The sequence below is a fragment of the Poecilia reticulata genome, linkage group LG6 (genome assembly GCF_000633615.1).
Source record: "Poecilia reticulata strain Guanapo linkage group LG6, Guppy_female_1.0+MT, whole genome shotgun sequence".
NCBI classification, from domain to species: Eukaryota; Metazoa; Chordata; class Actinopteri; order Cyprinodontiformes; family Poeciliidae; genus Poecilia; species Poecilia reticulata.
In genome coordinates, this window is record NC_024336.1 from 30703623 (window position 1) to 30729476 (window position 25854).

The 25854-nt window shown below is 38.2% G+C and overlaps 2 protein-coding genes across 4 annotated transcripts in view; both read left to right on the forward strand.

Annotated features, from left to right (window-relative positions):
* The window catches only part of rpgrip1l (RPGRIP1 like), a 36986-nt gene extending 29196 nt beyond the window's left edge, over window positions 1–7790 (forward strand). For both annotated transcript variants that reach the window (XM_017305433.1, XM_008412640.2), the window contains 10 exons: window positions 311–644; window positions 1094–1371; window positions 1455–1553; window positions 1997–2065; window positions 2144–2282; window positions 3050–3138; window positions 4053–4239; window positions 4931–5015; window positions 6306–6442; window positions 7112–7790. In XM_017305433.1, the coding sequence (XP_017160922.1) occupies window positions 311–644; window positions 1094–1371; window positions 1455–1553; window positions 1997–2065; window positions 2144–2282; window positions 3050–3138; window positions 4053–4239; window positions 4931–5015; window positions 6306–6442; window positions 7112–7215 (1521 nt within the window). In that variant the 3' untranslated portion in view covers window positions 7216–7790. The remainder of the gene's footprint in view (window positions 1–310; window positions 645–1093; window positions 1372–1454; window positions 1554–1996; window positions 2066–2143; window positions 2283–3049; window positions 3139–4052; window positions 4240–4930; window positions 5016–6305; window positions 6443–7111) is intronic.
* Window positions 7791–7889: 99 nt separating this feature from the next.
* Window positions 7890–25416, forward strand: nox5 (NADPH oxidase, EF-hand calcium binding domain 5). Of its 2 annotated transcripts, XM_008412642.2 has the most exons (17): window positions 7890–8611; window positions 12257–12391; window positions 13004–13154; window positions 13982–14192; window positions 14257–14494; window positions 15604–15757; window positions 16624–16796; window positions 17797–17979; window positions 18566–18698; window positions 18889–19031; window positions 19592–19783; window positions 20270–20314; window positions 21253–21377; window positions 21730–21814; window positions 21906–22005; window positions 23152–23318; window positions 25007–25416. In XM_008412642.2, the coding sequence occupies exons 2-17, from the start codon at window positions 12272–12274 to the stop codon at window positions 25136–25138; spliced, it is 2352 nt and encodes a 783-aa protein (XP_008410864.1). In that variant the 5' UTR covers window positions 7890–8611; window positions 12257–12271; the 3' UTR covers window positions 25139–25416. The 2 variants fall into 2 exon arrangements, with proteins under 2 accessions (XP_008410864.1, XP_008410865.1); XM_008412643.2 differs by lacking the exon at window positions 7890–8611 and having other exon boundaries at window positions 10602–12391; window positions 19592–19720.
* Window positions 25417–25854: the final 438 nt, after the last annotated feature.

Below are 25854 nucleotides of genomic sequence, written 5' to 3' on the forward strand. Positions count from 1 at the left end.
CCATCAGAACACCCATCCATCCATCAGAACACCCAACCATCCATCAGAACATTCATCCATCAGAACACCCAACCATCCATCAGAACACCCAACCATCCATCCATCCATCCATCCATCCATCCATCCATCCATCCATCAGAACATCCAACATCCATCCATCCATCCATCCATCCATCCATCCATCCATCCATCCATCCATCCATCCATCCATCCATCCATCCATCCATCCATCCATCCATTAATTAATTAATTACAGTTCATTCGGTAATTTTCTGTATTTTTTCTCCTTTCTTTTATTTTCCTAACTCAGCCACTGACCGGCGCCAACAGGAATGAACTCCTGATCCGTGTCCAGCGGTGCCGAGGCCTTCGGTCCAGGAGCTCCGGCTCTCCGAGTCCCTACGTTGTCTACAAGTTCTTCAACTTCCCCGATTATCCGACGGCCACCGTGGACAACAGCGGCGAGCCGGAGTTCAACGACCTCAAGTCCTACTCCGTCCTGATGGACGACATCCTGGACCGGTTCCTGAAGACGGAGGGGCTCCAGTTCTACGTGTTCGACTATAAAGAGGAGCAGCTGGACACCTACCTGGGGAAAACCCGAGTGCCACTGCTGTCTCTGACCCGAGGTCAGGACGTCTCAGGTGAGATTTATGAGGGATTTACTGGAATTCAGGTAAATAAAACACTTTAATAATCCTGAGTGGAGTTACTCAGAGTTACTGGGCCAGACTTTAGAAAGGCTTACTAGGCCAGTAGAGCAGGGCCCCGATTTATGTTTGCAGGGTGCCTGAAAATATTTTGCTTTTCTTTTTTAACAAATGTGTGTTTTCCAAACATTTTATCAAATATAAAGCTGCAGTATGAATAGTAGATCCAATGTTCAAGTATGTAAAAATTATGAAGCTATACTAGATTTCACACTGCAAACACACAAAATCTTAGCAAGTATTTTTGGTTCAGTTTCTTGTGCAAACATCTTTTTACATTTGAAATAAGTAAGTATGAATGAAATGGTGCTAACTTTTTCTGTGGGTAAAGTGAACCAACCCTGATTGTTGTTGCTGCTCAGTTTGGTGTGTTTTTTTTTCAGGTATGTTTGAACTTGCTGATCCTTCTGGAAAACCCGCCGGCAGCTTAGACGTAACGCTGAGGTGGAAGTCCGCCTACAGTCCCTCTGCGGGGATCACCAGAGCTGCTGAAGAGCGCAGACTTTTCCCAGAGCATCATGCTGGAGAATCGGTCAATCCTCATCAGGAACAGCTGAACGTTGAGGAGGAGAAGAAAGACGGATGGCGGGAAGATGTTGAAGAGATGCTGGAGGAGGAGATGGAAAAGTTTAGGAGCTCTGACTCTGCAGCTGTTTCTAAGGTCAGAGCTTCACCTTTGGCATCTGTGAGTTCACAATCAATCTGCAGAAGACTGAAAGCCGTTATCGTCTGTTTTAACATTAGGTGGCACTGCCCACAATCAGAGGACAGAAGACCCTGGAGCGGGATGGATCAGGGGCCAAACGGGTCACGTTTGTTGATGTGACACCTGAAGAAGAAAAGGTGAGATCCAGGGGTTGGGGGGCGTAGCCAATAGCAACTTACTTAGATTTAAAGTGGCAGGAGACCCTAAAACAACTCTGAGCAAACTAAAATCTCATTATCTATACAAACATGTAATTAACATGTTAGACCCTAGACCTATCCTAACCTGTTTAAGGAAGCGTAATAGGTCACCTTTATTGCCTAATATTCAGTTGACGATATCGATAAGCCACATTGTCTTCATCACAATGCTCCCATCGCTCTTTGTGAGCTTTAGCACCTCGACCATCAAAAACAGGCCAAGCGTAGTGTTGTCATGTAGAATTAACATCCTAGCTAATGTTGCAACAAATCCAGATTTGATTCTGAGCAGAGTCGGATGTTCTTTACTCTTCATGACTCTTCAGGCCTTCGTCTTTCATGTTCAGTGCATAAAAATGGTTTTCATGTTTCTTTCACAGTTTAATAAGCGGAGCTCAGCAGAAAGTCTTCCAGAGAAACAGAAGACGACGTTTTCACATGAAGTTCAGGTAAACTCAAACATGAGTTATTCTAACAGTGACTCTTGTGAATGACTCGTCCTCACCCTGACCCGTTTGTCTTCACAGGCGGCACCCAAAGCTCCTCACAGGACAGCCGAGGAAGGCGATGACGAGGAGGAAGAGTCTCATGTTTCCGAAGGGCAGCTGGTTCAGGGCGCGCAGCCCTACTCTGACGACTCTGACATCTCCGAGGAAATCATCGAAGGTTGGAATGTTGATCATTAAAAACATTTTCCACATTTCAGGATGGATTCATTTAGCTTTTTATTTATCACAATTTACAAATAAAGAACAGCAGAAACTGCAGCGATGGAGCATCAGTCTGAGATGATTTCAAGGCCTTCGTCTTACAGAGCGAAGAAAATCCAGCAAGTTTGATGCTTTACCATGTAAATAAAAAAAAGCTATTCAGACTTATAATACAGAAACACAAAATCTTACCAAGTATTTTTGTTTAGTTTCTAGTGCAAATATCTCAGAACTGAAACAAAACTAACTTACTAAGGAAGGCAGTTTCTTGTAAGTTTCATCAGCTCTTTTTGGCGACTGTGAAGAACCAGTGGCAGTATAGAATCATTTATTATTTCCCACACTAATTCACTTTAAACTTGTAATTTGCACATAATTTTGACAATTTTTTCCCCAAGGTTGCCGTTTTTAACTTGAAAACTTGTATCTTAAAATTATCAGTCCATGTTAGACAGATATTCCTAACATGGACTGGTAACCCCTACAATGCTGTGTGAATTATGTGCACAAAATCTTGGCACTTATATATAAGATATCTGATTTTCTTTTGGAAATTTCTCTCATGAAAGTTTATTTATAATGGTCTTAAAAAGTCTTAAATTTAGTTGGTGAAGTCCAGCTCCATCTGATGGGCACATTAACTTTCTTCCCCTGATATTTCCTGAGAATAAATTTAAAGCAGACATAAAAGTTTAGTTTTTTTGTTGTTTTGACTTGTTCCAGATGTGGAGGAAGCTCCAGCGGCTGCTGAGCCTCAGGAAGCGTCCGACAGCGACGACTGCATCGTTCAGGGACAGGCAACACGGAGGAAGGTCAGTGAATGCCACATGATGTCATTTAACTAAGGGCGTCCAAAATGTGGCTGCCGATCCATCTGCAGCCATTTAATGTTTTGTTCTGTCCTTTTCTTTTTTTTTTCCAGGAAGCAAATGTCAGAATTTTAAAATAAAAGATGTGGAAAGATGACGCTGTTTGCATTTTAATTTTGTTGTAAATGATTAATCTCAGAAAGGACAAACACGTTGAGCCTAGATTAAAAATTTTTTCCAGCCAGAAAAAAACACAAGTAGCTCAAACCTTTTGCCTCATTTGTTAAAGCAAATGTCCAAAAGATGGAAAATTTGGCCCAATATCAATATTTCTATTAAGGATGATAACCGATATTTACAGATATGTAATTTTCTACTGTTCTGACACCTTTTGGGGAAAAAACCACCAGAAACAGACGGCAACAATATGGACAAAGACATTGATTGTTAATATTGGCCCAGTTTTATTTATCCTGCTGATACCGATATATTAAAAATGACTAATATTGGCCAATACTGATGTTAGTACCGATATGTTTTTTTTAAACATTTTTTACCTACAATTGCTTAAATATTACTGTTTCACTACTACATGCTTTATTAATTATTTTTAAAAATGTCACAATATATTTTTGCATTTTATTTTCCAACTGAGCATTAAAGTTCACAGATGTTTTATTGTTATATTTTATTGTATTTTCTAACATTTTAAAACACTGAACTAACATGAACTCCAGCTTTTTAATTCAGTAACTGAAGTCTAATTTGTTTACTAATAACTTTCATGACGAATGTTAAAGAAAACATATTTTACACAATAACAGCTTCCGTCTGTGACTTTGTGAACTGAACCATAAAGTTAGTTTTTAAATCCAGCTTCATTAACGTGATTCAGTGAAACGATGTTTGGTTTTCAGCTGTGTGAGCGGGTCCGGGTGGAGGTGGTTTCTCTCAGCCTGACGCCCGAGTCCCGGCTGGCGCGGGACGACACCGTGATGCGTCTGTTTGTGGAGTACAACTTCCTGGATCTGCCCACCGAGGAGACGCCGCTGTCGCTACCCAAACCGCCGCTGGGCCGCAGCATCAACTTCAACTACAGCAAAGGTCCGTAACTCCTGGATCATGCTTGGTTCTGTTCAGGGACTCTTGAGTTTCAGTTTTCGTTTTGAGACAAATTCCAGTTTCTGAAGCTGAATTTAAACAGGAAGTTTGTTCTGTTAAAGATAGAAAATGGATCTAAGTCTGACTACGGCCTGAAGTGACCCAATCCAACTTTTTGTCAAATCAGATTTTTTTTTGGCCAAAATTAAAAATTAACTTTATATTTTGGCTCATCTGATGGTGTAATTTTTAAATATTAAATGACAGTTACTCAGCACTTGAGTAGACTTTTTACCAAATACTTTTTTACTCTAACGTCTGTAATTTATTCAATGGCTACTTTTTACTTTTACTTAAAATTATATTGCAGTAGTTCTACTCTTACTTGAATCCGATTTTTGGCAACTCTGCCTAAAACAGATTCTGATTCATCTGAAGTTTGTTTTGGTTGAAATTTGCAGCTCTGCATACTTGAATATGCACAAATCCAAAGAGATTTTTTTTACTTTCAAGATTAGTTTGTACTGATAACCAGCAGTTACACTGGTTTAAATTTACATAATTTTCCAAAAGCAGATAAAGCCAGCATGTTTCACAGTTTGAGATCATAATTACAATCCCAGAAGAAATCCCATTAAGCTTATTGTTTGTCTGTTTGTAACATTTGTTTGTTGGCTTGTTTGTGTTTCCGTAGTGATTCCTGTAGACGCAGAGAACAACGCAATGAGACGACGGCTGCTGAAGGAAGTCCTGCAGGGCCGAAACGCTCAGATGGAGAGGTCAGAAATATTATTATATTTAACCAACACTAACAAATAACAAGAACTGGAATAGAGAAAACATTTTCATTAAATAAAATAAATAAAAACAGTAATTAAAGGAGGGGAAAAACTACAACTAACTGGAACAATATTGTGCGTTTATAAAACTTCTGTTGAGTATTCATTACCCATTTGATGTAAACATAATCACAATATTTTGACCTTTTAACCAAAGAATAAAAAAACTAAAACTATACAATATGTAGCTAATAATAACTAGCAAACCCACTGTAAAAACTAATTAAAAGTAACTGAAATGGATAAACAAAAAAGGTCACAATAAAATAGAACTACACTGTAATGAAAAACCCAAAATTTTTAAAACCTTGGAGGCCAGGAGATGAAAACGGCGAGACAGGAAATGACATCAAAATGGCTACCCAACTCTGCTGTCCCTAATCAGATTACATGGAATATCTTTAGAATGAAATACCTTTATTGCGTTGTCTTTTATGACAGAATATATAAATAATAATAACAATGTAAATGTCTTCAGGGAAGTGAACATTTATTGGTTTTAAGTCTGTTGGGAGGAGCTTTGAGTTTAAACAGGTTCAACTCCATATTCCTGTTTTTATGCATCAGATTGGTCTGGGAGTGTTTCAGTGTTCAGTTAATCTCTGACTTTCCTTCTTGTTTGAGTGAATAAACACAATTTCTTGATGCGGCAGCATTTTCCTCCAGCAGGATCTGGAGATCAGATATGAAGGAAGGAAACCAGAGTCAGCTGTTAGTTTGCCAACGAAACAAAAGAAAAATGAGCAAACCTGCAGGCTCTGAGGAAGCTGCTTTGTCAAAGAGATTGATATTTAAATTTAAATGTTTAAAAATATTTAAAAGTTCCTCCAAAAAAAACCCAAATCATCATGAGAGCCTCAGTTTGATCAGTTTCTAGTTTTAGCATGAAATTAGATTTTATACCTTCATCCATTAGTTAAATGTATGAAAAGTAGCCAAAATTATTATTTTGGCTACTTTCAGCTCATGCACTGTTCCATCTGAAGCTGTATTGAATTTCTCAAGACAACTGTTTGTGATTTCCTACTAGATTTTAAACCAATCCCACATTTCAGAAAGAGAGGGACAAATGTTTGTCACTCGCTGCATTTTTGTGACACATGTGAGCGAAACTTTGTTTATATTCCGTTAATGTCGAAAAAACAAAACTTTGCAATTGCTGTGTTTTCATTAAATACGAAAATCGCACGTGAATAAGTTTGATGATGATGATGATGTGTCTGCCAACAGAATCCGGTTCACCGTGGTGAGCGAGCCGCCAGAGGAAGAGGAGCAGGAGAGGGAGTGTGAGGATGTGGGCGTGGCCTACCTGAGGATCCCAGAGATCCTGGAGAAACAGGCGGACATGATGGAGGCCAGCCTGACCGGTGAGCACACACACACCTACGCACACACACACACCTACACACGCACACACACGCACACACACAGAGAGTAAAAGGATCATCTGAATCAGCTCCGTCATTAAGATCTACCAGTTACAAATTGTAAGGTGGACTTTGTGTTTCAATATGGCCGCTCTTCGCCTCTGCAGTAGTAACATGTGGTGGAAACATGTTTATTTTTACAGGAAGTCACACATGTAAGAGTTCATCTAAAATCAGCGTTACATGTAGCGCCTGCAGCTCTAAATTGAACAAATTGAAAATTATGTTAGCTTGTGGAAAGTAAAGTATAAATGATGTGTTTTGAAAAAAATGTTTATGGGCACCGCCATGTTGAAATTCTGACTTGTTAACTAGAACGTTGTTTCGTCAGGTCCGATGCCAAACCCAGCTCCGTACCCACTTCCCAGGTTTACTGGAAAGCAGCATGACTCAAAGATCTGCACATTTTTATATTCAGATGCCTGCTTTAATAAATATTTTAAAGATTTGTAGAAGATTGCAGATCTTTTTTCACCAACAAATAATTCTTCTTCCTGTACTTTTTGTGTTTTGCTCCAAAATCTGCAGCTCTGTCAGTCTCTTTGCTTATCTCTGCAGCTGTATCTCCCCTCTGCTGCCCATTATCTCCATGTCTCTGTGTCTCTGCAGTGCTGGACGTGGAGGACAGCAGCCAGGTGGTGGGACAGCTGACCGTGTCCCTGGAGGGACTCCAGGCTCTGCGGGCCATCATGGAGGACCAGGACCTGGAGTGAAGTTGCAGCTCTTGATTTCAGGAGGATTCGGGTCGCTGTTCTGTTGGTCCATCAGGATAAATGGAGAGTAAAGCGTCCTGGTTTTTAAACCTCCAGGAGAGACTTTGAACTGCGCAGTGGGAATCAACCAGAGTGATTCTTTCAGCTCCAGAGCCTCAGCTGACAGGAAGCTCTCTGTAAAAAAGATCGCTCCTTAATTTGTTAGGATCTCTGATCAATTTCCCATCTTCAGATCTCTAACTGCTAATCAGACAAAGTCAGGACAGACAGGATAATGTCAAACACGGTGTTCTGCATTTTCTGCAGTCTGTGGGCTGTTTGGACTCAGGTTATCTGCAGAAGCTGCAGGTTGGAGCAGCTCCTCTGGCAGCTCAGCCTCAGGTGGTTCCTCCTGCAGCGCCGACAGGTGAGAAAACACCTGAATGTTTTACAGTTTCACTTCCGATGACGAGAAACAAGCAAAACAATGCCTCACTTGATTTCATGTTTTTATACCAGACTTAGCAAACCGTCTCACTCTGTGCCTTAAATTATTTTGAACGTAGATCCTTCTAATAAACTTCAGAGTCCAAACATGTCTGTCCTGGAAAATGTTCTTTTTGAAATTTGATTTTCTTTATTTCAAGACAAAACACAAGTTTTAAAAACCGTGTTAAAAGTAAGACTGGAGTATATTGGCTGAAAAACGTTTCATATCAGTTGATATCAATAATTATTATTTTATTTGTTTTAAATATCTGAAATATAGCCAAACTGGTGATGTGAACTTTCCTCTTTTATACAGTTTCCCTCCACGCTGTTGTTTTTATTTTTAAGCCTTTTTGAGAAATAGTGGCGAAACCTGAAACTGCTGCTGCACAAGTTACTCAACAAGTTGTTGCTAGGCAACCAAGGAGAGAGCGTGTTAGTTGATGTCACCAACCCAGCCTACATCTCCCAGAATGCTTTTGGTTCTGGACCAGAGTTCAGTGGATATTGCATAGATTGAATATTCAATATATAGAGTTGAATATTCTATATATTGTTATACACATATTGATCACATGACTATCACAATATATATTTTTATTGATTTACTGTCCAGCACTAAGTTTGAATTAAATAATTTAATCAGTGAATAGATTTTCTGGGATTGTTTTACGAAGCTGTAGGAAAGTTTAGAGCAGCAGCGGTTTTCTTTTCCTATGTCGAAAGGGAGAGCTGCAGATTAGGCTGCGTGTGTGTGTGTGTGCGTGTGTGTGCATGTGTGTGTCAGGCAGCGGCGGCTCAGCGGGCGGCAGGATGTCGGCTGCAGCTGACTCGCCTCAGAACAGCAGCAGGAGAAGCAGAACCAGACGGAGGAGATCCGGAGCAGCAGCAGAACCCGAGCCGGACGGAGCCGTTTCCACTGCAGCAGGTAAAACTGACCTGAGAACAGTTTCCCTCTGAGAATAGAGCAGATTCAGTTGCTTTCACTGCAAAAGGTACTACTTAAATAAATAAAAGACTCAATAGCAAGAAATAAAATGCAGATAAAGAGTTGAATAGTTGCAGTACATTTCTGGTGGGTTTGGTGCAGAATAAAAATGACACTACGAAGTTTTTTGAAAAAGTAACTGAAGAAAATGTTCTGCTGGATCTACTGTGGATTTCTCTATAGCTCTGGAAGAACTTGTTTGTGATCTCTAACTTCTCATCACTAATTTCTTTTTTCATTTTCAGTTAAATCTGCATTCAGTGAAGTTTGCAGACTAATTAAAAGTTAGTCTAACCATAATGTCATTATTTATCCTTTATTTATGGTTTTTCTGCTCTTAAAATATCAGATTAAACATTTTTAATTCCCCAGTTATCCTAAAAAAAGTCAGAAATATTTTGGTTTTATTTTCCTCCTTTTAAACTTTTCTCCAAACATCTTCCAATGCCCGTTTTTCTAATTAGCGCTGTTGCAAAGCTGGAAGAAATCAAAAATTTTATGTTTTAATACAGAAAATTAAAACTTATGTTACTACCTGAAGGACTGTGAATCAAATATCGGATTGAATAATAAATTCAACAGGATTTCTGTTTCCCAAAGCAAAACCAAACTATCATCAGTAAACATAATCAGCTGTATTGATCAGAGTTTTTTGGAAATAAAGACATAAGGAGCGTTCCTGGTTCTGGTGTCAATGGCGGCGGTGTAGTCTGCAGCTGATGTTGCCATGACAACGGCCTGCTCTTTGGTGTCGAACCGAAGGACGATCAGCTGGTGCTGAAGGCTGAGCGAACCGCAGCAGCAGATCGTCTCTGAGAACAGTTTCGAGTAGTGACTCAAACAATCAACCAATTCACGATTAACTGTCGATTGCTGGTTTATTAATTTAGAATTAGTTCCAATCAATTAACTTCCGTTCAGACCGCCTTTTAGTGTTGTAGTTTGGCCGCCGTCCAGCAGAGGGCGCTGCTGGTCATCAAACGGAGCCAATTGATCGATACAGAAACAAAGATGGCGGCCAGACCAGAAACGGCCCAAACTGAGTCCGGTGTTTGATGCAAAATGCACTTTATGCAGTTCTGTTTAGAAATATAAACACTCGACAAGCTGCTTAAGTAAAGTTTGATCTTACTATCGCTCATTCAGCCGAGCTGCTTGTTAGAGCGGGGTTATTAAAGTTTTAATAACATGTTGACGATAAGATCAATCAACTTAGCATCCCAAGTTCGAAGTATTGATTATTGATGAGTCGGAATATGTTCAGCTGTAGACAGAACCGAGTTGCTATGATTATGCTAGATCTATCTAGTCTGCTAGATGCAGAACAAGATGATTATCAAACGGCTGGACTGTTATTGGAGAAAAGAAGAAAATGTAATGAGGACATGAGGTGAACAGATGAACGGTGCGATATTTAAATTGAAATATTTTTCTTTCAAAGAATTCAAACAGGGAGTTTTAACAGTTTCCCAAAGCAATTCCTGGTGGATGATCATGACTGAGTGGTGCTGAAAATTGCCTGCATTGTGTCATTGATTTTGGAGCAAAAAGCGTTTGTTTGGAGGCGCAGCTTTATAACTGATATCTATATATTTGACCCTACATGGATTTGAGAAAATTATCTTGTTGTAACTTTCAAACCATCATTGGTAAAAAATTATCAGTCAGGAGTGCTGACATGTTTTCCATACACTTTCTGCCCTATAAAATAAGCCATGAGAGACAAAACAAAAGCTTTAAAAAAATATGCCAAATTTAAAATTGACAATAAAATGTCAAAAACAGAGTCTGAAAGTAAAAATCCTTAAAGGGGACCTATGATGCAAAAAACACGTTTTTTTTTTTTTGGTTTTGTTTCTTTACATTTTTGTCCAGTTCAAATTCAAATGCAATTCAAAAATATTTTATCCCAAAATGAAATTAAATATTATTGTAACAAATTTAATAAGTTATTGTTGAATAATAATAATTGGGTCTCAACTGCTTAAAAAAAAAGCCCAAGCACTTAAAAACATACCCAGCTATTGTTTTTAGTAATAAATTAAAGTTTATTTAGTTTTAAAAAATCTTATGAATGTAATATCACAAATCAGCAGGCACTGCAATTTACCTAGCCACCCCAGTGGAGCTCAGCCTGTTACCTAGCAACCCCAGTGGAGCTCAGCCTGTTACCTAGCAACTCCAGTGGAGCTCCTGCGCATTTCATCAGCTGGTTTTACCACTGCAATCTGGCTGCTGGAAGAGACAATTGTTTTGTTGATGACTTACCATCTGGAGACTACTTTCTGCATTCTTGATGGCTGTGCAGGAGGCTCCACTTCTGCTTTTCGGAGATGTATGGTTGTATAATTGTGCATCTGTTTGCAGCTAGTTTGACGTGCGAGTATAAACGTTGAGTTGGCCAGCAGCAGCTTATTTGGATTTAAAGTGACAAGATACCCTAAAACAACTCAGTCTGAAAGGATCTCAAAATAGGCAGAACTGACTAGACTAAATCTAAGGATGATTTTGTCCAAATCATTTACTGAACGTATTTTGTATTGCCCATAGACTGATCCAAACATGTTCAAGAAAGCATAAGTCACCTTATAAGCAGCTTTTTCACTGACAGATCCAGAAACATCAAAAGGTTTTTCATTTGCGTTGCTCATGTAGAACTGACTTAAATTTTGTTTCTGCACAGCTACAGTCTCCCTTCAGACACGCAGATCCACGGATCTCTGTTATCCAGAACAAAAACGTTGTTCCTGTGTGACCCGACCCTGAAAAAATGCGTGCTGAGTGTCGGTTCTGTTGCCAGCAGAAAAAAACCTACCTACACACTCAGGATGACGGCTGTGTGTTTTGGACTGTATTCAGCTCTTTACTCAGTTCACATGAGAAGGATTTGTTCTTCAAGAAAAAAAAACATTCAGATCCGATCACCTCCCCTATGTCGACATGTTCCTTAAACTACTGAATTTCTGTTTATTTTGAAAGAGAATCAGATTATAGCTGCTCTGTTCAAACACTGAAAGAAATGCAAACAGAAGAAATCATGTCAAACAGAATCTGACATTTTTTATGTTTAAACTAAACATTACATTCATTTTGGAATATTCAAATCCAAACTGTACTGTTGATAAATTATTATTAACCATTCATACACAATAATTCAAAGTTCCTTAGGCAAGTCAACTTTATTTATGTAGCATCTTATGTAGCAACTATAACTTAACATACTTAAAGATAAAACACATCAAAACAGATTGAGATTAAAAAGATTTAACTATCAAATTAAATGAAGTAAAAAAAAAAAACACAGTAGGGAGCAGCGTGAGATTGTATTTAATCAGGAAAGATGTTTAGTATTTTATACTTTAGGGAGATTATGTAGCAATTAGTAATAAAATAAAAGTGGCCCGAGATTGGCGCCATGAGGAACTCCACATTTTATTCTTTTTTGGTCACATTAGCAACTGGTCCCAGCCGGCAACGTAAAATCTCACACTTTTCTAGTCTGGATCAGTTTGAAGTGGGTCACCGTTGAAAAGTGAGATGAACGGATAGTGATGCCTGAAATGTTGGATAAATCTTTCTCCACAGTGAAGGGTTTTAATCATGAGTGTGGATGAAGATTCCCGCTGGCTGGAGTGGGTAAAAAAACAGTTTGAGACCATCGCTGGAGACGACAAAGAAATCGACATCGATGAGTTTAAAACTGCACTCAAAGTCAAAGAGGTAAGAAACAGCCTATAGCAAAACCTGATTTTACCAAAGGGCAAAAAGACAGGGTGGTCTTCTACTACCAGATAAGGTAATCAGGGTGTAGATGCACAAAAAAACTGAAAATACAAGATTTAAATCCACTATTTGTTTCTTTTCCTGCAAAAATTAATTGTGCAAGTTGTTTGGCATTGAAATGCTGAAGCTGTTATTTTGAATGTTTGTTCTTGTTCTTTTTCCATAAAAATATTTGGTTTCCATATATTAAAATTTAAAGCTGATCCCGGAATAAAATGGCACTATGTGGCTGGAAAATACATAATACTGCTTCTTTAATGATTTTTTTTCTAACTTTCTCACAGAAAGTTTGATCAGATGCTTCAGATTCTGATCCTGAGAAATATTCAGAAACATTTCAGTTCAAACTATGTTTATGCCCACAGTTTGATTTCCACCTCATGTACGGTTTGCACATCAAAGCGTAGATATTTCCGATATCTGCAGGGAGCACACAACCAAACTGATGCTGCTGTTGAAGGTTTTTTCATGTTCATGCTGCTTTATGATTGTTTCCAGGAAGTCTTGTGTTTTCACAGTTTGTTCTGAATATATTTTATTTGTTTCCAGTCTTTCTTTGCCGAGCGTTTCTTTGCTCTGTTCGACTCGGATGGCAGCGGGTCCATCAGTCTGGACGAGCTGCTCAAAGCTCTGAACCTCCTCATCCACGGCGACGAGACTGACAAGCTGCGCTTCCTGTTCCAGGTCTACGACGTCGACGGTGTGTTCGCACTATCGCCGTAAACAGTGGATGCAGGGCAGAGATGTACGACGGCGTATTAAGGCCTTTATAGATATGAATGAAGGAGGTGTAAATTTTAGGCAAAAATGTTTAGATTTATCTCAGAAATTTTCTAGAACATGGAAATTTCTGACTTTGAAAAGCCAAAAACAGCCAACTTTGAAAATAAAAAATGTTCATGTCTTTCTACATTTCTGAGAAATCTTAAAATTTCACAAAAAAAAAATCTCAAATTTTTCTTTTCAAGCTCAAAAATGTTATTTTTTCTTGCAAATTTCTAAGATTTAAATTTTTTTCTTGCAAATTTTCAGTTTTCAAAGTTCAGTAATTTACCTGCTTTTTTTCTAGAAAATGTATATTATTAATCTCAAAATTTAAATGTTTTTCTTGCAAATATTTCTACTTTTCAAGCACAGAAATCTATAACTTTTTTCTAGAAAATTCTTTGGTTAATCTCACAATTTCAGATTTTTTTTTTTTATCAGAAATGTTCAACTTTCGGAACTCGGACCTGATTTTATGTTTGCTAATTTTTGACTATTCAGGGTCAGAAATGTCCTTATTTTTCAAGAAAATTTCTAAGATAAATACAGAAATGTAAACGTTTCTCTTGCAAAGTTTTGACTTTTCAAGCTCATAAATGTTCTTACTTTTTCTAGAAAATGTCTGAGTTTAATATCAAAATTTCCAATTTCTTTCTTGCAAATTGTTAACTTTTGGATTTCATAAATTTCCTTGTTTTTTCTAGAAATTTTCTGAGTTTCTTGGCAGAAAGGTAAAATGTTGTGTTTGTTTCGTGCCAACAGGCAGCGGTTCGATCGACCCGGACGAGCTGAGAACGGTTCTGAAGTCGTGTCTGCAGGAGAGCGCCATCTCTCTGCCAGAAGAGAAACTGGACGACCTGACGCTGGTTCTGTTCGAGTCCGCCGACAAAGACAGCAGCGGCTCCATCACCTTCGAAGAACTGAAAGCTGAGCTGGAGAACTTTCCGGAGGTGATGGAGAATCTGACCATCAGGTGAGCGCGTTGTTTTCTGCTCTGTGATGTCATAAAGATGGGTGTTGATAGCTGTCCTCCACAGCGCCGCTAACTGGCTGAAACCGCCGGATCAGGAGCAGAAGAAGTCTCAGACGCCCCGGTACCTGACCCGAGCCTACTGGCAGAACAACAGCCGGAAGCTCCTGTTCCTGTGCGGCTACGTTCTGCTCAACCTGATGCTCTTCGTCGCTGCCATGTTGTACCACCGCAAAGGTGGCGGCTGGTTCATGCTGGCCAAGGGCTGCGGCCAGTGTCTGAACTTCAACTGCACCTTCGTGATGGTACGGCAGAAATATTGTCACCAGCTAGCGCCTTTTCTACTTAAATATAACAAATACTGACATTATTTCTGCTAAGGCTGTTAGGGTAGGTCAACAGCTGAAATGACTGTTTCAGATTGCAGAAAATGGAGAATGGAAGACAATTAGAGCCACTAAAAAAAGAAATTAAATGCTGATTTTTACTCTGAATCTTGATCTTAACAATATAATTCTTCAGAATTCTGACTTAGTCTTAGAATTCAGAATTTTTCCTCAGAATTCTGAGAATTTTTTCCTCTAGAATTCTGACTTTAACCCCAGAATTCTCTTTTTCTTAGAATTATTTTTTTCCTGAGTTCTGAAATTTCTTACTAGAACTTAGATTTTTTCCTCAAAATTCTGACTTTTTAAATCAGAATTCAATTTTTTTTTCAAAATTCAGATATTTTACTTACGAATTATAACTATTCCCCTTAGAATTTTGACATTTTTTTCCTCAAAATTCTGAATTTTTTCACAAAATTAAGATTTTTTTTTCTCCAAATTGTGACTTTTTCCTTCATAATTATAACTTTTAGTCTCAGAGTTATGACTTTAGACAACAAATTCTTATTCGGTGTCAATATATATCAAAATCCAAATAAATAGCTCAACATTCTTAGGTGCATGTCAGATATGTTGCTTGTACATGAAAAATAATCACATAATCTTTTCTTCCTTGTTACAGGATTTGTAAACCTGCACTTTATCCACACTGAAAGCCCATCTCAGATTTACTTGGTAGATTTTACGGCTAGATTTGTCTGATGGTTCATAAATAGTTTTTATTCTGAGAAAAGTCAAGACTCTGTGATTGTTTTTCTTCACCTGATCATCAGGCGTCTGGAACCTGTGGCTCCAAAGCCTCCAGTGGCTCTTTGGACATTCCACAATGGCTCCTAATAACATGGCTGAAATAGTGAAGAACTAACTAATGTTTTTTTAATACCTAAAAGTACATTTTAGTCTAATAAAACAATTGCATCGAATTTCCACTAAACACACACCAAGTAGGTCTGTCTAGGTTGAGGTTTAATGAGCCTCCAGCTCATCTGAATCAGTTTTCTTAGCTTGTGTTTGTGTGTTTCCAGGTTTTGATGCTGCGCCGCTGTCTGACGTGGCTCCGGGCCACCTGGGTCGTTAGAATCCTTCCTCTGGACCAGAACATCCTGCTGCATCAGATCGTCGGCTACGCCATCCTCTTCTTCACACTAGTGCACACAGCGGCACACGTCATCAACTTTGGTACTCAGCATAAACATGACCACCTGATCGATCAATAATGAGTTTTTTCAGGGTTTCCTCGCATCCTTATGATGTATAAAGTCTAAAATCTATGTATCTAAATTAAGGCTTTAAGGGTTTTAAATTGATTTCTTAAAAGTAAGTTGCCTTTTAACATGTTAATCACGGATCTTAAATTTTGACTATTTGATCTTGGATTTTGTATGTATTTTTTTTCTTTGAGGTAGGACGAAATATTAGGGCCACATTAAGTAAATAAAAAGAATAAAATTACAAGAATAAAGTGATGAGAGCAAAGTCGAAATAATACAAGAATAAAGTAATAATTATACAAGTCGTAAAAACACGAGAATAAAGTCATAGATTGAAAATAAAGTTGTAGTATTACCAAAATAAAGTCGTAATGCCTCGAGAATAAAGTCGTAATTTTGCTACTTTATTCTCTACTTGACTATTCTCGTACGTTATTCTTGTAATAGGACTTTATTCTCATAATATTATGACATTATTTTTTTATTTTCTTACTTTATTCTCATTATTTTATTATTTATTTTAAGGTTTGAGTGGCATTCAGGCATATTCGTTGTGTTTTTATGTTGTGACTAATTTTGTGAGTTGAGGCGACCGTTAACTGACTGCTAGCATACTCTTGCTAACTATAGGTGGCTAGCTTGATAGCTTATTTGCGTTTATCACGCAAGTTTACTGGACAAAATTCGTACATTTCAGTGGAGATATAGATCTTAAATTCTACTCATAACTGTTTTTAAACGTTTTAAAATGTTAAATTTGATTTGGTGAAACCTGCAGAAACTGTTTTTACAAGAAGCTAATTATACCTGTTGTTCTGACGCCGTGTATCTCAGCCCAGAAGTCGCAAAGCGGGGGGTTCAGTCTGTGGGAGTACCTGCTGACCACCAGGCCGGGGATCGGCTGGGTAAAAGGGACGGCGTCGCTGACCGGGGTCATCCTACAGCTGCTGATCTGCCTCATGGTGTTCTGCTCCAGCACCTTCGTCCGTCGCAGCGGACACTTCGAGGTCTGAATCTGTAAAAACTTAGCCTGGCCTTTGAAATCCTATTCCGCTCGCTCGATTAAAATCTCGCTTCACAGACAGCTTGGGCTTTCTCCCGTTTACAAGGATTCCCTCCGGTAGATTTTTTTTACGGAGCCAGTCAGCGAACAGAAGAAAAATGTTGTGACTGATGACATTGACTTTCTTTGTCTATCTGTAGTTTTTGCGAGTTTTAGCCGTTCAGTTTGTGATTGTCATACTTCCAAATATTTAATTAACTTTAACAGCCATCTTGTTCCACAGTGGAGGATGGTTGTTTATGCAATTTCTGGTAAACTTCATGGATTCCAACTGGCACTTTACACTCACCATGGCCAAAAAAGTTGCTGAGTTGGTAACAGTGGGCTAGCTATTATAGTTAACTGCAAACATGCAGACATGACCTGGTGGTCAGTCAAACCTCTCTCACAGGAGAGCAGAAGAGGACAGAGATTGATTTTTAGACCTTTGCCAAGTTAGATAAGATTGGGGGATAAGATCAGTTTCACATGTCAGTATTGGGCGATCACCAATCTCCCAAAATAAAGGAAATCAGCAAAGATTAATTGGTGCACTCCTGTTGTTAACGATAAAATATTCTCATTAATTGTAGTACCCTTCATCTGAACCCAAGTGATTTGTATCACTGAACTGCTCACAGTGACTGCATTGAATCATATTTTCAAATTTATGGATTCATCTTTTTTGAACAATGGAAAAATATAATATAAATAACAATCCAGAGAATAGAGACAGTTTTTGATAGATCAAAAATACTATGATAAGGAATTTATCACAATAAATGGTAGACAATAAAAATTTCCTGTAAATCCCCACCCCACCACTGGGTAACATTTAAAACTTCAACAGACTCCAGGAAGCAATTGTTTCTTAACAGCTCAGAAAAACTAGTTTGCTTCATGACTCTTTCAACAGCTGATTATCTTTGTACTTTTCTGATCTCTACCTGTTGTGTCTCTTCCAGGTGTTCTATTGGACTCACCTGTCCTACATCTGGGTCTGGATCCTCCTCATCATTCATTGTGCAAACTTCTGGAAGTGGTTTGTGGTTCCAGGCTTCGTCTTCCTGCTGGAGAAGATCGTGGGAATCGCCGTGTCTCGTATCGGAGGCCTTTACATCGTAGAAGTCAACCTGCTGCCGTCCAAGGTGCACAAAACAAACATCCACTCTAGTGGTTTCCTGAAGTGATTACAGGCAACAAAAATAAGACTTTTGATTTTAAAATCCTGAAATTTGTACAAAAAAAAAATATTTTTTAGAATCTGCACATGCAATATGCAGTTTACTGGACAAAATGTGTACATTTCAGTGGAGATTTACCAAATACAAGTCATTTTTTTGTCCATTTTTTTCCTCTTATTCACATTTTTTCCCTTTGTTTTTCCCCTTTTTTATTTTCCCTTTTCTGTTCTTATTAGCTATTTTTCATTCATTTTTCTACTTTTCCCCCTTTCTAGTTTTTCCTTTCTATTTTTTCCTTTATTTTATTTTATTTCTTTTTTCCCATGTTCCCTTTTCCCCCTTTTTAAAATCTTTTTAATAGCACAATTTGACAAGTTCTGATATCTTTGGTTAATTTTAAATGCGKAGTAAATGTTAACCACAAAAATCTGTTTTTGCTTAACAATATAATATAATTCGCATATGTTAAGTAGCAGAGATCAAGCTGATCATGTTTAAACCCATCTCCTCTTGCATTTTCCTGTTTGCTCCCTGTTCCTGAATTAAACAGGTGACTCACCTGGTGATCAGGCGTCCCCAGTTCTTCCAGTTTAAACCTGGAGATTACATCTACATCAACATCCCTGTGATCGCCAAGTACGAGTGGCACCCGTTCACCATCAGCAGCGCCCCCGAGCAGCCAGGTGTGAACAGACATTCGCCCCCTTTCTCATTAAAATTCACCTAAGTCCTTTCAGGAAGTCAAACTTTTCTGAAGTTTAAATTCTCAGCAGGTCACATTCACAGTTTTGAAATTTGTTTGAATTTTGTCACCAAATACATCAAATAAATGTACAGTTTTATCATTGTCTGTTCATGACCTCTGACCTGCAGACACCATGTGGCTACATGTGCGCTCCATGGGCCAGTGGACCAACCGGCTGTACGAATACTTCAGGCAGCCGGAGAGCCAGGCGGTTTGTCCCAAGCGGCTGGCCACCAGTCTGAGGAAGCGGCACCAGGAGAAGAGGCAGCAGGTAGGAACATCTGGACGCTCTGCGGGTGGTTCCAGTTGTACCCAGAACTGGGAAATTCCAACTTCCCAGCTGGGAAAAAATTAACGCATTACATCTCTGAAAAGCAGAAGTAGAGCCTTCTGCACAACCAACAAGAATGCAGCAAGTAGTTTATGGATGATAAGTCAACAACAAAGCACTTGTCTTTTCCAGCAGCCATTGTACGGCACATACAGCAGTAAGCCAGCTGACGAAAGGAGCTGGAGCTCACTTTGGGTTGCTAGGTTACGGGTGGAACTCTGCTGGGTTTGCTGGGTAACGGACAGTGCCTGCTGATTTGTGACATTACATTATGAAGGTTTTTGAAACAAGTAAACAACAGCTCAATGTTTTTTTAATTGCTGTGCTGTTTTTAGAAGCAATTGAGACCAAATTGTTGTTATTCTACAATAACTCCTTAATTAAAAGAATTATAACATTTACTTTCCCTTTGGGATAATAAAGTATTTTTGAATTTTATTTGAATTAAACTGGACAATAACTGAAACGCAGTATTTATCACTGACCTCTGTGCTCCTCAGACGAACCAGATGTTCCTCTCCTCAGAGTCACAGAAAGCCGTGGCTTCGAACCAGGATGACACCATCAAGCTGACGATGTTCCGGCAGAACGGGTCGCAGTCCGGATCGGCTTCGGACCCAGAGACTCAGGTGGAGTTTCCTCTGGAGGAGCCTGTGCTGACAGAGAGAGGAGAGGTCCCACCGCTCAGAGAGGTCAGAGCTGCTGATTGGCTGGATAACAGTACCGGTTCTGCGACAGATCCGAAGGAGAGGAGCCGTTATGCTGGAGGGTTTTATGTTTTTTGTGCCTCTAACATTCAAAATTACACACTGAAACACTGCAGCCTTTTAAAATGGTTCCTCGTTTAAAAGCATCCCTCTGTCAGCATCGCTGTTCATAGAAGATCTCAGATCTGAGAAACACACCAATAGTTCTGATTAAAAACTGATTAAAATCTGATTTCACCTAAAGTTTAAATGTAAACAAGTGAAAAAAACATATTTGGTTTATTAGTATCAACTGACATCCATCCATCATCATCCTACAAACATGTTTACATTACAGCATAATAATCTGCAATGAATCTGTACAGTGAATTGTTTTGCTGCAGTGTAAACTGTAAAACAAAATCCTGTCTAGTTTATTTAAAGACATTTTAACTCTCAGGTCTGATTCTATGCTCCTTGTTTTACCTGCAGGTTTCTGCCAAGTCTGGTGAGAATCACCGATTCTGCAACATAAAGGTACCAACCTGATAACTCTGATAAATCCACCAACCTTTGCACTGTTCATGTCCAGTCAAAAGGGTGAAGATGGATGTAAACCTACAGAAAATATCCCTCCCTATCTCTGCTTTATGATGCTGCTGCTTGGTGTTTGGATGGTTTACACTGTTATGCCAAACTGTTGCAGCTCATTTAAATTTTGTTTCATTACAACCAGAGACTCCAATGTGTTTTATTAGTATTTTATATGATAGAGCAACACAAACGGCTGAATAACTGTGCAGTGTTAACAAGATAACAGTGATGTTGGAACGTCACAAAACGTGCATCTGTCAGGGCAGATGATTCTGAGTACAGATGCACCGATACGATATTGGTAATTGTATCGATCTTGATATTGAGAAAAATTCTAGATTGAGTATCAGTGACAATGTTCCCGATCTGTATTAGCAGATCTATTCAGTGTAAATCTATGCTTTGTGTTCTGCGTGACGCCATGCTTTATTTATTTATTTATTTATTTATTTATTTATTTATTTATTTATTTATTTATTTTACCTTACATTTAAAATTCCTTATTACACTTTCTGAACCATTTGAAGGAAGATTTGTTGCAGTTTAATTTTACGTTTGACCAAGGTAAATAATATTGTTTTCATCAGTTTTAGTGTCTTTAATATTTATTTTACATTGGATGTTGTACTCATAATTGCACTGTCTGAACAAATTAAGGTTGTTTTTACATGTTTGACCAAGCTTGTGAAGCTGTTGGTGTATTTAAGAATGTAATAAATAAATTGGTAATTCAGTGCATTTATGTCTGTTTAAAAAAAATAAGCATTTCAAGCCAACTCAGTGATGTATCGGCTGGTGCCAAACCTCAGATATCGGTATCAAATGTGAAGAAAGTGTATCGGTGCATCCTGAGTTCTGAATGTGTTTGTTTTATGCGTCAGTGTTACGTAGACGGACCGTACGGAACTCCGACCCGGCAGATCTTCGCCTCGGAACACGCTGTGCTAATCGGAGCAGGAATAGGAATCACACCTTTCGCCTCCATCTTGCAAAGCATCATGTACCGGTGAGAAAACCCTCAAACACTCGGTCCATGCCCAGTCCTCTGGTTATACTGGTTACACTGGTAGAGAGCACACAGAGCTACTAATTAAACCATTTTACCATCCAGCCATCCATCCGCTCTCTCTTTTTTTCCACTGAAGTTTTCACTCGCCTCCACTTTTCCATTACATCTCTTTCAACCTGACCTCTAAAGCTGCTCAAAGATCTGCTTGATGATGTTCATCATCTCCTATAATAAACATTGAATCCAGATTCAGAGTGGAGTTATCACATTTCGTCTAGGCAGGGCTTCCCGTCTGCTCTGATGTTAATGAGAGCCACCTGTCTCTTACCTGGTTGTTGTTCTACCTCAGGTACCGCATGAGAAAGCACACCTATCCCAACTGTAGCTCCACAGGGTGTGAAAACGTTAAAGACAGCGACATGAGGCTGCGTAAAGTAAGAACACGTCATCCTGCAGTCTGTTCAGAGACATTAACATGTCCGATCTGATGGAGCGGCCGTGTTTCCATCTGCTTCCACTCTGCAGGTCGACTTCATCTGGATCAATAGAGACCAGAAGTCCTTTGAATGGTTCGTTAGTCTGCTGACAAAGCTGGAGATGGAGCAGGCCGACGGGGAGCCGGAGGGTGAGAGTAAAACTGTAGCTGGTCACAAAAAATGAGCTGATTGTGAACTAAACTGCAGGGCTGAAGAAAGAATGGATCCAGATGTTAGCATGTTATGAAAACAATTAAAAAACGTACAATTAATTGTCAATTAAAGATCTAATAAATTAAAATTTGTTTCAGTCCATTGACGTCTTTTAGTCTTGTAGTTTGGCCGCCATCCAGCAGAGGGCGACGATGGTCATCCTTAAGCGCAGCCGTTAGGAACAAAGATGGCGGCCATACCAGAACGTGAAAGGGACGGTCCAAATAGAGTTCGGTTTGGGATTAAAAAAAAAAGCACTTTATGTAATTCTGTTTAGAAATATTTGTAACTTTAATAGCGCTTATTCAGCCGCTTATTCAGCCGAACTGCAACGGAGCGTCAACTTCTCAATTAAAAATTACTGACGTGTTCCGAAGGTTAGAATATGATGATAGAAAAGCGAAGTAGATGATGGAGAAAAGATGTAACATGATGGAAAAAAACACGATGCCAATAATCAAGGATTTAACATTCCTTCATGGCCAACCACAGTTCTGTATGAATATTTCTGTTCATTGGGGAAATAAGTGTTTAATATATTTCATTTTAAGTTTTTTATTTTTCTATTCAGCAATATGTATAACAAGTTCCTGTTTTGCTATATTTTACAAATATGTCTAAGTTTATTAATGTGAGAAAATCACAGTTTTCTGTTTATTCAGTCAGTGTTAATACAGCTGACAAAAATATAATAAAATTTAATGTGTTTTTTAAAATTTAACATATATTCTAAAAAAAAGAAAAAAGCCCTTTATGTTGTGGAAAGACGATCATCTCTTAACACAAACGCATAAACTCAAGTTTTTAAGAAAATAGCAGCTTATCGATTAATTGTTAGTGATAAGATCAGGCAGCTTTAGATGAACGTATTAGCTGATACCTTGCATTCTTATCAACACCATATTTTATAATAAATCTGAAATAAATGATGATAATTTGTTTTAATTGTGTTATTGGTCTAATTTCACAGCACCAGCTCAGGTTTCATTGACTCATAAATGTCCATATTGTTGCATCGTTTTGTTATGAGTCTCATCTCCTCAGGTGAAGTCGGGTTTATTAACACAGCTGCTGTTTGCCAGGCCAGTTCCTGGAGATGCACATGTACATGACCTCAGCGCTCAGCAAGAACGACATGAAGGCCATCGGCCTGCAGATGGCGCTCGACCTTCTGGCCAAGAAAGAGGAGAAAGACTCCATCACAGGCCTGAGGACCAGAACTCAGCCAGGCCGACCCAAATGGGAGAAGGTGAGAATCCATCTGAGGATGATGATGATTCACATTTTAGTCAAATTATTAGTTTATGTCTGACATCACAACAAAAAATGAAAGGTTTTGTTCCTGGCAGCCATTCCACTGTTCTGCAGCTTTTAGATTCACTTATTCTGGATCAAATAAATGGTTAATGACCAGGCCTTTGTAAAAGTTGCCGACAATCCAGGTAGGAAATTCTGCGTTTTGTTCAGGTGCGTAGGAGAAGCGATGCATCCAAAAGTTTCAGTTTGACCCTGAAGGACCAGAATTAGCTTTACTTCATTGTGACTTTGATTGTCAAATTCAATTCATTTTAATTATCTTTGAGTGAATATGCTAATATTTATTAGGTATTATTAGTTAAATATTGCTTACTTTTTATTAGTTATAAGTAGTAGTTTTTTCATCCTTTGATTAATTTTTAGGTGCAGAATTCAAAGAGGTCAAACTATTGTATTGTGATCATGTATACATACATCAATTGGATAATGAATACTTAGTAGGAAATGCCATTAACAAAATGTATTAAATTATTGTGACTGGTGTTTTTTCCAACTTTTGCTGTTTCTGTCTTGCGGAATACCATTAGTGCCGCCAGACGAAATATAGAGAATTATTTGCTGACAGCTGACGTAAACTGCCTGCGTGGGGAGAAAAAAATCAATTTCACATCAGTTTCAGAGGCTAATAAGTAGAATTATTAACACGAAAACAAATAAAATTATGTCTATAATTTTAGTATATTTTAATTTATAAATATGATAGAGTTCTAGTTAATTATAGTTTTCCCCCATTAATTACCATTTTCATTTATTCCAGTTAATAAAAATGTTTTCTCAATTTCAGTTTCTGTTAGTTTAACTATAATAATCTTGGTCAGCAATCCAGTTTTATCTGTTAAAGAAAAAAAAATCAATTGTTTTCATCCACAGAATGTTTGAAAAACAACAAAACACTTGTCTTTTCCAGCAGCCATTGTACAGCGGTAAAACCAGCTGACCAAAACTGCTGGAGCTCCGTTTGGGTTACCGGGTAACGGGCTGGGTATTGCTAGGTGAGGGGCAACGCCCAGCCCTGTTGATTTTGTTGCGGCTCATTTTCCAGACACCAAAAAACATGAACCTGTTGCTAAAAGATAGATGGGTGTTTTTTATAAGCAGATACACTGTTTTTACAAAGTGGAAGTATAAAAAGTTCACAATGTGAATTTTACACAATATGTCCCCTTTAAGTGGACATATTCATCCAAGAACCATTTCTTAATTCAGTCCAACCTGGTCACGAAGAAAGTCATAATATTCCTGCAATACTTCTGATATTATTTCGACTTTATTCTCATAATAATATGACTTGTAATTTTGACTTTATACTCATAATTTTATATTTTTTAATACTCTAATACTCCATTGTAGTGTGTGAGAGTTTTCAAAACATAAAATTTTGTTGCATCTCAGTTCAATTTGTCCCTGCTATGGAATACTATTTTACTGTTAGGAATAACAGTAAAATATGATGTCATATATAATAGTGAATTGAAACTGTACATTTATCTCCAAGGTGTGGTGCTGGAAAAGATTGAAAACTTACCTTGTAAAATGCTTGAAAAGTTCTTGAATTTTGCTGTGGGGAAAGTGAACAAACCATCAGTCAGGTCTTCTGTTGTTTGTGTTTCCGTTTGTCAGGTTTTCCAGAAACTGTCCGAGGAAAACAAAGGAAAAGTTCACGTGTTTTACTGCGGCGCTCCGGCTCTGGCTAAAGTCATCAAAGCTCAGTGTGAACACTTCGGCTTCAACTTCTACAAGGAAAACTTCTGACGACGTCTCTGTTCATTTGGTTTTATATTTCTATGAGGACAAAACCTGACATGGTGGGACTGCAGTTTGCTAAAGGAAGCAAACTGCAGTCCCACTAAAAATTTAAGACTTATCTAGACTTAGAGTTAAGTTTTAGTTAGATTTAATGTAGGGATTCGGTTATGATGCTTACTGTAAATGGAATGTCTCTGTTTGTATCCCAAAATATAAATCATAATTGTTCAAAATCAAAATTTATTTTCTATTTGAAAAAAATAATAAAAACCATGAGCCATAAATCTCAGAGTCAGCCATTTGTTACAGCTAGTCTTTGTTAAATTCAATAAATGGATAAATTACACACATTGATTCAGTCTACTTTAAGCATTTCTTTTCCTGGTATAATGCCTTGTCTCTCACTCCTCGCAAAGCTGTCATCCCAGTAAGCTGCCTACAACACGCTTTCTTCCACGCTTTTTCCTTCCACTCAACTTTCTACCTCTATGTTTGAAACAGCATAGTAAAGAACAGCTTCTTGTGGTGACTCACCCTCATTGTGAAAGTCCATAGCATAATTTTGTAATCCACAAATCGTTTGAGTGTATTACTAAAATAAAGTAACTTTTAATGCTAATCTAATTATTGGAATTGACTTGGATCTATTCATATGTAGGTTAGTTAAAATAAACTTTTTTTGTTCTTAATTTTTTTCTGTGACTTATTATTTTTAGATTACA

Coding starts and splice junctions, on each gene's coding strand:
- nox5 (XM_008412642.2), top strand. CDS start 12,272: ATGAGTGTGGATGAAGATTCCCGCTGGCTGGAGTGGGTAAAAAAACAG. Junction 14,193..14,256: donor ATGGAGAATCTGACCATCAG/GTGAGCGCGTTG, acceptor TGTCCTCCACAG/CGCCGCTAACTGGCTGAAAC. Junction 19,032..19,591: donor ACCAGGAGAAGAGGCAGCAG/GTAGGAACATCT, acceptor TGTGCTCCTCAG/ACGAACCAGATGTTCCTCTC.